Below are 12027 nucleotides of genomic sequence, written 5' to 3'. Positions count from 1 at the left end.
TCAGTTCCAACACTGTATCCAGATAAACTGATCCTGTCTTGTGTGGTTAATCCAGTAAAATCCCAAAGCAAGACTCACAAGGTCCACAAGTTGTTTGTGGAATAATATGTGACTAAATGCTTTACTGAGTGAGAAGAGCTGTTCTTTTTTTTTACCACTCAGCTGGGAGAGCCTCTCAGCTGTCAAAGTGCTAAACTCTATTAACAGTTACATGGATGCACGCACATACACACTCACATATGGACTCAGGATGTTTGAAATAAAACAACATGGTAAATATAGGAATGAAATAAATAAAAGTGTATAGTTCAGACAACAGAAGATGTCTACAAGTTGAAGCCAACTGATTTTTTTTTAGCCTTGAAGGAATTTCACTTCACACCCTCAGATAAATCAAATACTTAAGTAAAATTAAGACTAAAGGAAAATCTTCCATTGCAAGCAAAAGTTTTTTTCATACAGAACTTTGTTTAAATACAAGTAATTAATTTTATCAGCAAAATGTGCAAAAAATGTTGCACATTTTTAAAAATCTATCTATGGGAAATGTGTGCCTCATATGAATTTTAGGGTAAATAAAACACAAGTAATCTGTTTTTAGAGACAGTCACTGTATTCAGAATACCATCAATTTAAACTGTGACTGTAACAGAACAGAATACATTTACTCATATTTTGTATTTTGAATACCCAACACTGTAACTTACTCCCCAACCCTGGCTACTACTAGTACTCTAGTTGCCATTAAGCACCTGTGGAACAATGTATAATAGAGTGATGACTATAACTGACTGGACGACATCACAGTCGTTAATTTGGTGTTTTGGAGGGCCCCCTGCTGGCTGGGGCCGGAAGCAGCTCTGCTATCACTTCGTTTTTTACAAACTGCAGCAGTTTACAGTTTCTCTAAAACATGTATTTTTATATGCATGGTAGAGAAATCTAGCAGGTTATCTCATATTTGATATTTTTATACAATTTCTCAGATCAGTTTTCAACTCATCCACACATTACATCTCCACCTGCTCATGACTTGTTTGAGCAGGTGAAGTAAAATCTTACAAAGGTGTTTAAAATAACATCTGTTTTTATATTGTGCTCCTCACTTATTCTTATTGCTTCTGTCATACCTTCTATTACTTTTCACAATTTATGTGATCTTATACGTATTGTTTTTTGGAACATCAACTGGTTCCCTGAATCTCATTTGCCAAAATCAACAGTTTTGGCAAATGGGTTCTGTTCTAACTTTGAACTCACATACAAAGACTTATACACTATAACAATAACTAATTAAGCCATAGGTATTCTTTAAAATTGCAGCTGTGTTATATAGTCATTCACTATCTGTTTTTTTTTTTTTTTTTACCAACATCCAGTTGTAGATGCTTCAGAGAAGAAGATAAAGTTGTCAATACTGAGATCAATGAACACTTAAGCAGATTTAAGGTCTTCTTACAGCTACTGGTGTATCATAAGTATTTCTTAGCATATAGGCTATAATGCATTATAGGCGTGTATAATGTGGTTATACTATAAAAATATTAATAATACTTCATGACAATACCCATAACACATTATAAAGCATTTTGTGCTAGCTACAAGGTCAAGTATCAGTAAATGGGCATGGTGCTTAAATGCCTAATTACATTATTAAGCTATTAAAAATGCTTTTATTTTGAAAGCCGCTAAAAGTCCAAACAGGAAATGTAGCTGGTGTCTGTTTGACTCATCTTGACCACGTGTTTTCGGTTTTCATTCATTTCCACTGGCGACCATTTCCGGGTACAGCTTTTCCATAAGTGATCGGGAGAGGGCGCCACGATATAAGTATTATTTTGTCTTAGGTGGGAAACACTGAACAAAACCACTCACTATACATGTAAACAACAAACAATAAAGAGGCAGAATTTAAAGTGGTACATGAAAAAAGAGTGATGTCACACTTAACTTATCCCCACCACAATGAAAAGCAAAGAAAGCAGGATAATAGACATACCAGAGACAGCAAAACAAACTCAAGGACATCTAGTGGGAAAGAATGGAGAAATTATAAGGGGATACAATAATCCTTTCTTCTCCCACATCTCTGTCTGTACTTATATGTTGTTATTCACATTTACCAGTGGTTGTAATTCATTATCCTACATAGAGATTCAAGAGTTTTCTAAATATGTGTTTGAATGAAGTACATGTATCAACAATGGGCATTCAGTTTAAACACATATCAGAATAGTCACTCACATTGACAATATGCAGCTAGATTTTGTTTTTTCCTATCTTACAGTAACATGGCCAAATAGACCTCCATTGATTTTTAAAATGAAAAATATGAGTCTCTTCCATGGCCAGCCTGGGCGTCTCAGGCCTTTAAAGTCGCCCATAATCTCCTCACTCGACTTATCATTTGTGATTAATGTAGTTTATGTAGAGCGTGTTGATAAGAATAACTGTCTCCTCCTCTGTGTCACATTTCCTAGTGTGATTAATTGAACCTTTGAGTGGTGCAAGCAGCAGCTTTAGCTCGGTGAGATAATTCTCTATCTTTTAGCAAACACCTGTGGGAATAAAGAGAGCGTTTCTTTTTTAAATGTACTATTTCTACTGCACTGTAGTTACATCCAGTTTAAAGCAGCAGCAGGATTACAGGAACACATCTTACATGATTTTATTTGCAGGAAGAAGAAAAACACACATATCATAGCTTGTTTCACATCTCTCCACACTACACACAGTATGTTTATCGAAATGTTTTGTTGTTTTTCTAACTTCTTGCCGCAGGTCAACTTCAGTCTTTCCAACTTCTTCGTAAGTGTGAAGTCTGCGAGACACGTGGGCGTGTGTTCATGTCAGGGAACAGAAAGTCCTGCACAGCAGATGGCCAGTGTTGCACAGAGCACAGTCAGACACGCCAAACTTTTGCCAACTCAATGATCTTAGGAACATTAGCAACACACATTTGCTTATTTTCTGCTAAGAAAATAAGCAAATAGTGGCTGACAGTGAAAAGAAACTAAGAAAAAGTAGTGCAGCTCCAGGCTTTGCTGTTTGACAGAGGATCAAACAAACACAGTCCTGTTTGACTGTGTGTTACTCAGGTGTTATCCATGCAGGTAGACGTGGTGAGAAGCTTCTATCCTCACATGTAACTCAGCTGCAACAACATGCAATGTGGAGAAAAGACAAGCATGCAGGAATAAGGGAATATCCTCTGAGCAGTCAGGTATGATAAATCCTGTGGGATTTTTCTCCCAGTGTCGAGAGGACCCTCACTGAGATTACTCTTCAGATCCTCCTCTCAGTGTGGTATTACTTCTTAGTATCAAAGTAACATTTGCAGACAGATGAGCCTACTTCTCAGGGAAGAAATTAGAATATCAAGCAGATGTCTCTTTCTTGGCATGAGTGATGATTGGCTGCTGACAGTGTGAATCAGCATCAAGGCATACGTATCCAAGACTGCGACAGAGGTTGTCACTAGTTTGCATTTAATTGTGTTGCACTACAATAAAGTTCTAACAAAAGTCAGAGCCTCTGTATTCTTTGAGGAACAGAAATGAAAACTTGAGCTTCATATATGCTCAGACATTTGTGCCACATATGAACCATAATAAATAAATTACAGGGGGGCTGGAGCCTATCCCAGCTGACATTGGGCGAGAGGTGGGGTACACCCTGGACAGGTCGGCAAACTATCACAGGGCTGACACATAGAGACAGACAACCATTCACGCTCACAGTCACACCTACGGACAATTTAGAGTCACCAATTAACCTGCATGTCTTTGGACTGTGGGAGGAAGCTGGAGTACCCGGAGAAAACCCCACACAGACACGGGGAGAACATGTAAACTCCACACATAAGGGCTCCCCCACCCTGGAGTTCACGCCCTGGGTTGGAACCAAGAACCCTCTTGCTGTGAGGCGACAATGCTGGTCTTATATACACTCAGAATACATTTGAAAATGTATTTAGTGATCAAAATATTGCTTCCACTAAAATGCACTGCACATGTATGTTTATATAGGATACATTCTGCAGAAGTGTTTGTTTTAAATCCTAGAAATTAGTTGTGACATCTTTAATTATAGATTAAACAACAGTTGATGTAAAATGAAACACGATAAAAGTGCAGTCAGAATCTGAGGTAATATGGAAAGTTAACAAATCAGAGGCAGTGGCACCCCAAAAGATGGCAAGGGGCCTCCATGGCCACGCCCCCCAACCACCTGACCCCCACAACCCCCTCTCAGAAACAACCGAAAATAATCAGAGGCCTTTTAAACTACAGTAGGTTTGTTCCCTGTTATCTAAAGAAGACACAGAAACACTTGTTCATGCTTTTATCTCCAGCAGACTTGACTACTGTACTGCCTTGTTCTCAGGCCTCTCAGAGAAATCTTTAAACAAGTTTCAGATGATCCAAAATGCAGCAGCATGTGAAAATAAACATCAAGAACACATAGCTCTGGATTTGAAGGCTCTTCATCAGCTTCCCCTTCATCTTAGTATTCATTTTAAAATATTGCTTTTAGTTTTTCAATCTCTTATTGGACTTATTGGTCCTGACTAGTTATCTAATATGTTGGTCAAATACATTGCCTCTAGATCCCTAAGATGTCTCCCAGAGTAGAATTAAAAAGTACCTTGGTGCTGCGTTCAGTGTCGTTTGCCCTCGTCTCTGGAACAGCCTTCCAGAGGTCGTCAGACTCTCTGATTCAGGAGACAGCTTCAAATAAAATCTTATAATCTGTCTTTTTAGACTTGCAGTTTTATAGCTTCTATTTAATTATTTTTTATGTGTGTGTCTGTGTGAATGTGTGATTGTTTATTATTTGAATCTTATTTACTTATACTGTTTTTATGTGTATTTTGTCATTTATTATGTAAAGAACTTTGAACTTTTCATTATTATTATTATTATAATTTTTTGAAGAATAATGAGTCATCTAACATGTATAGATACACAACATATTAAAACAGGATTCTTGTGGAGCTCAAAATGTTCACTGCACTGCTATTAGTCTATCTATGCACATCAGATTATTAGCAACATGAACTATAAAGAAGCAAGAAACCAAAGTGTATCAGTGATTCCTTAATTCTTATATTGACATATTTTTCCAAATAGCCTACATACAGTGCTTCAACAGTTTTAAAGAATCCCTGAAATTCAGTTATGACTTTCCACAATTTTTGGAGTCGCAACAGATCAGAGGAGTGTGCACTTTTTACCTCATGTTTAATAAATGCCTTTGGTTATTATTATCTTTGTAACAAATCTATTTTACAGTTTAATAAAGGTAGGATACAAGCTAAAATTGTTTTATTGATTCCAAAATACGCCAAACTTTAATGCTGACTGAATGTAAAAGGCAGCTGATTGCTGCAGACCCTGACTCGGCAACTTGTAGGCAAACAGCAAGAAGCAATATATCTGCCCATTGCAGCCTTTACATAACATCAGATTATTTCCATGAGGATCAGTGGGGCATGCCCGGCAGTCCTGTGGATTCAAAACAGGGAAACCTGTTACATCACGTGCTGCCTGTTTGAAGATTCCTCTGAGTCCCACAGGGCAAAGATCTTTAAAATTCAAAGAGGTGTAATTATGAGTGATATGCCAATTGATACATGTCCGTGCAAAGATTCCTCTGCATGAAGAAGAGGAAAAATAGGAAGAAGCAGCCCCCAAGGCTTATCTGCTGTCTTCTTTCCCACACTTTTGATTATCACCTTGAACACCCTCACATTAGCTTTCACTAATGCATTTTCTTTCCTCAACTTACTGTGTGACATTTTCTCTAAAGAGTTTGAAATGCAAGTGTGGATTCAGAGGTAATAGATATTAGTATCTATTAATGTAAATAAGTTGGTGAAGGGGCCCACTTTGTCACTATTATGTGACATTCAGTACATGCTAGTTAACAGAGGTGTTAGGAGACAATTCACAGTAAGATGTCCTTGTGACTGTATCCATGACAACCTGGGTTTGGGTCACTTGGCAACCTCTGTTTGAAGTCGTCCCCTAGTTTTTGGACACTTTCTGCTGTCAAATGATCCAATGCATGTCAAAGGAATGATATTTAAAACTCAATTAAGCAATGACAGTTCTGACAAATCAAATCTGACAAGTGTATTATATAATTACAAATATTACCTTTGTTCCAGTTGTTGCTATGCAGAAAAATAACAATTTTCTCTATGCATAAGCAGATTTAATGAGATATATTTTTTGCTGCCAAATAGTATTTGCATGCCTCAACACATATAAATGATTATCTACCACAGCATTCAGGCCCAGACTGTATCCCAGGGTGGCCTTTTTTCACATGTCGGAGACTAGAGCAGTTCCCACTCTTGTTCTTTAGAGAGGAATAGTAAAAGGATCTCACAATGGATCTTTGTGCCGTACAAACAGTGAAGTCACAGTTTCCCAGGCTTCTCCCCCTGAGATACCTGATGAAAGAGGTAGGGGTGAGGAACAGAGGGACGGTGGGAGGGGATGAAGGCACTGTGAAAAGGTTACCACCGCTGACTTCTCTGTGGTAAACACAAACAAAAGCAGAATCCTCCCCGCTGTCACTCTGGCCCTCCAGCAGGCCTCTCTGTCACAGCTGATGTGTCACAAGTGAAGTGTCTGCTCTCTCAGGGCTCCACTGCTCAGACGTGTAGGTGATACATAAGGCCTGACAAACAACTTAGACTCACCACCGGAACTGCAACGATATAAAAGACTATGTGATGCAGCGAGGCACATAACACAGGAAGACACTCGCCCTCTCTTGGCCTTTCTCTCATATCTAGACTCGCTGAACACATACAGTACGCAGACATAGATACACACACATATACACTGCTGGAGGCCATTTGAAATTCCTCGGGGGCTTTGCTTGTGTGAAGAAGGCCATGCATGCTGTGTTCAATGGCCAGAAAATATCTTTGTACATCAAAAGGCCAGCAAGAATTCAAACCTGATTTTTGAAGTCATCACTGGTGGGAAAACAGGAGGGCAGTGCGCCTACATTTGTATGCATGGATATTCTTGGGGTGAGAGAAATACTGTAGACATCTCCCTCATCTCTGTAATTGTTCAATTAGACCCTCCAGGGTGCCCAGCTAATTGTTCCACCTCATTTGCACGATGTAATATCTTCATATTTCTTTCTTTGTCTTTTAACTCGGTGTTACTGGCTGCATACTAACATGAGGCTGCAACTCACAGTAATGTCCCTTACACTGATGTCCTTTAAGGAACTCTCAAGTCAGTTAAGCTACAGGTGTAGGTTTTGTTTCAGCCAATGAGGGAACACCTATGAAACGAGAGGTGTGGGATCCTCCCTTAGGTGATTTTGCATCAAACACTGAATTTCCTGAATTCTGGGGAACTTTAATGCATCAATTTTTGCAGTTTCTGCATCAATTTATGGTGTAAATGTCCTTAATTTCATATTCAAATTAAAATCCTCTGCTATTTTTATGATATTTTTTTTGGGGGGGGGGCAAATGCACATGTTCCACATATCCAAATATATCCATCCCCCCTTAAATCTACACCTATGTTATTAGTGACATCCTGAAAATTGTTCACATCCTCACCTTATAAAAATAAAAGTCTTTAAATTGATATAGTACAGTTCAAATCTAAAGCAAAAGGCATCCTGTATAAAGTGTTCATAATGTTGTCATTAATGTTTAATGTTTAATACAACATTAACTAATGCTTTATTATAGATTAATTGTGAGCTCCCATTAAGAGCATTTAATGGGTTGCCAGGTTGTGAAAATTCCCTTGGCAGGTGCATCTTGTTGGTTATAAATGCAGTTACATATGTTAGTAATCTATTAGTATGTGCTAATTGGTTTATCTCTCTCCAATAAACCATCATGTCTGCTGTTATAAATGTTAGTAAGACAATTTAAAAGGGTCATGACCTTCTCGTGTGCTAATTAGCCATCTGCAGCTGCCATTAGTGATAATCTATAAACATTTTATAAAGTGAAAGTGGGATGATTTCTTGGTTAGATTTGTTTTTTGTTTTTTTTTTAAATAAAAAGTCTTTTTGTCCGTGTTTTTCTTTCTTTCAGCAGAGGCATATTGTAGATCTTATATATCTGTCAAAAATGTCCTCCCACCTGTCAGCGTGAAATATGCATCGAAGCCTGTGTGGTGCAGATGGGAATGAAATGCAAAGGGTTTCTACAGTGTGGCACTTTGCAGGTTTGAGTCACCTCATTGTGAGTCAACTGCCTGTTCCCTGCTGAACTGAGAACAGCTAAGGTGACAGACAACAAACCGAGACCCATGGACTGTTAAAAACACGGTGAAGCACCCAGATGACAGTAGGAAATACGCTCAGTCCCCATCATGAAGATGCTTTGAAAAGCTTTCCTTCATGATATGAATTCAAATATTCTTTTTTCCCTGTAAGAAACACACATCTCCCGTCACATAGGCAGGTGCATGAGTGTAATTCATTTAAGCACAATAACTGAACCCATTTGAACCAAGTTTGAGAAATTTTGTTCTCCTTTCCTACAATATTTTAGGAGTATGATGATAATGGATCATTATGTATGTGCCCTTGGTTCTGCTCAGACGTATTTATCATTCAGCGTTTTTGGAACAACGTGTACGATGAGAGGTTTTATCCCCTTTTATATGCGTACAGGGCTTCTGTCACTGGCATTCTTTCTTTTACATTCATCTTTAATTGTCAGCCTCAGCTCTGCCAAGACAGAAAAAGAGGTGGGGTAAACAATGGGTGTGATGAGGACATGACGATACACCTGTTTGCAACAAAGGAGGGTGCTGCAAAGGACATGTTCCCTTTTTAAAGGTAATGATTTATGTATATTGGCAGCCACCACAAGTATCATTGCCTGAGCCATTTAACCACAGGGCCTCTCACTTCACACAAAGTCTCTGCTCTGTGTGTGAGAGCGAGCAACGTGTCAGCCATAGATTATCCCTCACAACCTCTGCTGAGATGTGCCACATCTCCCGAACAGTAGGGGGAAAGTAATGTAAGGGTAAAAGTGTGTGGTTTCCATGGCAATGGTGTCTAAAGAGATGGAGCATTTTCATTGTTAGGTCTATTTTTACCTCTGGAAACAGGAATATGATTGTTATCAGGTAGGTCTGGAGGCAGTGATGTGATGTGATGATGATGATGATGATGATGATCTGTATTTGTGCCCAGTGTTTGAGAAAGGATGGTCATCGTTAAAGGAGCAGTGAGTAGGATTTAGTGGCATCAACAGGTGTGGATCGCAGTTTGCAACCAGCTGAAAATTCTCCCATGTGGCAACCATGAAAACTCCTGGTTAGAATTCCATCAGTGTTCATTGCTCAGGAAGTTACTGAGAGCTGAATTACCTGCAGAGGTCTCCTCCTCTCCAAAACAAACGGACCTGGTGATTTAAACTGGTAAAAACACTGAATAAAGCAGTTTCACATTACAAATCACTGTTTCTGCAACGCTGTTGCTCACATTTTTTCCTGATCCGGACGTTCAGGAGGGTTTTACCGGGAGCCGAATTATCCACGAAGGTCTCTTCCTCTCCGAAACAAATGGATGCTGTGATTTAAACTGGTAAAAACACTGAATAAAGCAGCTTCACGTTACAAATCAGTGTTTCTCCTATGCTGTTTGGCTCACCACAGACGGGCCAGTAACACAACACCTGCTAATATGCACTCACCTTCTTTCTCTGACAACTTAAGATCTAGACATTCAGGAGTTTTTACCGGGGGCTGAATTAGTCGCGGAGGCTTTTTTTCTCCAAAACAAATGGGTGTGGTGATTTAAACCAGAAAAAACTCTGAATAAAGCAGTTTCATGTGAAAACAATTAGTGTTTTTCTGACTTTGCTTGTACTGGAGGGGCTGTATTTATGGTGGTCAACACGAAAATGTGAATGGCCCTGTCTGGAAGAAGAAGAAGAAGAAGAAGAAGAAGAAGAAATACTTTATTAATCCCTGAAGAAGGGAAATTCCATTTTTTCACACTGTTATCATATACACACACCCAAAATAGATCAATACATGCATTAAATGGAGAGATGTCACAGTGAGGGGGCTGCCTATGTACAGGCACCCCAAGCAGTTGGGGGTTTGTGCCTTGCTCAAGTGCACCTTGGCAGTGCCCAGGAGGCAAACTGGTACCTCTCCAGCTACCAGTCCATGCTCCATAGTTGGTCTGGACAGGGACTTGAACCAGCGACCCTCCAGTTCCTAACTGAGGTCCCTATAGACTGAGCTACTGCCATCTATAGTCAGAGCTTAGATTGTCTGTTCTGGGCTACTGTAGAAACATGGCGGTGCAACATGGCGGACTCTGTATGTAGATATTAACAGCTCATTCTAAGGAAACAAAAACAACAATTCTTATTTTCAGGACATTATACACTAGATAAAACTCAAAATTTTTTTTTTTATATATATAAGTATATATAATTATAAATATTCAATGTCTGCCAATAAATCCCCCCCCCCCAAACCCTACACACTGGACCTTGTGTGTGTGTGTGTGTGTGTGTATGTGCGTGTGTGTATGTGAGGGCGGGGGGAAGGACGGCTGGTTGACAATATGAGGAGGCTCACGTGACTATCTTTTAAATTCCTGTTCCCCTGCAGCGCAATTTGTCAGAGTACGGATGGTGTCTGCCTGCCTCGCTACTCGCGCGCACGTCTGCTCATTTTTCGGGGGGCACAGAAGCTCCAACCGAGGAACTGACTGCTTGAAAACCTCCAAGCGTCGCTCAGCTCTCTTCATCATGTTGTTCTCACAGTTTTGAGCTCGTTTGTGTCTTTTGTTTTTCCTGCTGAAGCCTCTCTGAGTTGACTGGTACCGGGAGAAAGAGGAGAGGGAGGAGGAGGACTCGGTTCTTGTACCAGAGAGAGAGAAAAGGAACAGGAAAACAGAAGAATGAAACATTGGACTGTTGCTCGTGTGTTTTTTCTGCACTGATACGGTGATTGAAGCTGCAGGGATATAACACATTCAGCTTTTGTTCCCGTCAATGCACGACCGCTAGAAGAGAAAGGAGGAACGCGCTGCAACGTTACAAGTCCGGGATCATCACCTCCAAGACCCAAGGCAGTCCTCGACTTACAGGGCATCACCCTAAAACCCAGAGGAACCATGTCTTCTACGAAATACAAGAAGGATAAGGAGATCATAGCGGACTATGAGACCCAAGTGAAAGGTGCGGTGTGAACCTGATGTGTGTGTCCGCTCTGTGTGCATTGTCTCTGCAGAGGCTGACCATCAGCCTGATCATCATCCTCTCTGTTTGTGCTTTGCTTTTTATATGTGCAGTATAGTGCAATCCACATCTATAGCTGTTGTGTAGTGTCTAAACAGAGAGCATTGGGAGGCAGCCTCTCAGATGACAGGCAAACCGTGACAGTCAATCCAATGACAAGAGCGTCAGAGTGCGAGGTGTGAACCCTTGTATTATTTTCCCTCTGTCTCATGTGACAGCCAGAGGGATTTCTGTGTGCTGAGCCCTGATTTGTCATAATGTGGTTAGGATCGTTGCTGTGTTGCTTTATAGCAGGGTAAAATGATCCCTGTGTTGAAATCAGTGTTGGATGGAGGGCTGGCTGTATTACTGCACCTCATTCTTGCACAATTTGGGGCCTGTGTTTGGCTCACCGTGGCTGTTGTGGTTGGAGATGCTGATCAGATGTTTGGGGACAGATGTAATGGATTTAATACATATTCAGTGTCTTTTGATGGCTTGTGATGTCAGCTTTAATCCACAGAGCTTGATCACACTCCGCTCACGTTCTGCCTTTGATTCATTGTCAGTGATTGGCTTCTTTCTCTTGACTGCTCTCACCTGGCAACATGGATCAAACACTCTGTGGTTTAATGTCACCATTGACTCCTTTTCCACACTTCATGGCCCCTTTATAATTACGCTTACTGAGTATCAGAATCCTAATGATCTCAAATCGAAGGTAGATCATAGACTTGTGGTTAGAAATATGAATGGGGTCCAACAGAGTCTTATTA

The 12027-nt window shown here is 40.1% G+C and overlaps 1 protein-coding gene across 2 annotated transcripts in view; it reads left to right on the top strand.

Moving 5' to 3' along the window:
- Nucleotides 1–10640: 10640 nt before the first annotated feature.
- The window catches only part of srgap3 (SLIT-ROBO Rho GTPase activating protein 3), an 85897-nt gene continuing 84510 nt past the window's right edge, over nt 10641–12027 (top strand). For both annotated transcript variants that reach the window (XM_033626677.2, XM_033626676.2), the window contains exon 1: nt 10641–11212. In XM_033626677.2, the coding sequence (XP_033482568.1) occupies nt 11149–11212 (64 nt within the window). In that variant the 5' untranslated portion in view covers nt 10641–11148. The remainder of the gene's footprint in view (nt 11213–12027) is intronic.

Source organism: Epinephelus lanceolatus, chromosome 1, assembly GCF_041903045.1.
Source record: "Epinephelus lanceolatus isolate andai-2023 chromosome 1, ASM4190304v1, whole genome shotgun sequence".
NCBI lineage: Eukaryota > Metazoa > Chordata > Actinopteri > Perciformes > Serranidae > Epinephelus > Epinephelus lanceolatus.
This window is presented reverse-complemented; position numbering and strand designations above follow the sequence as displayed.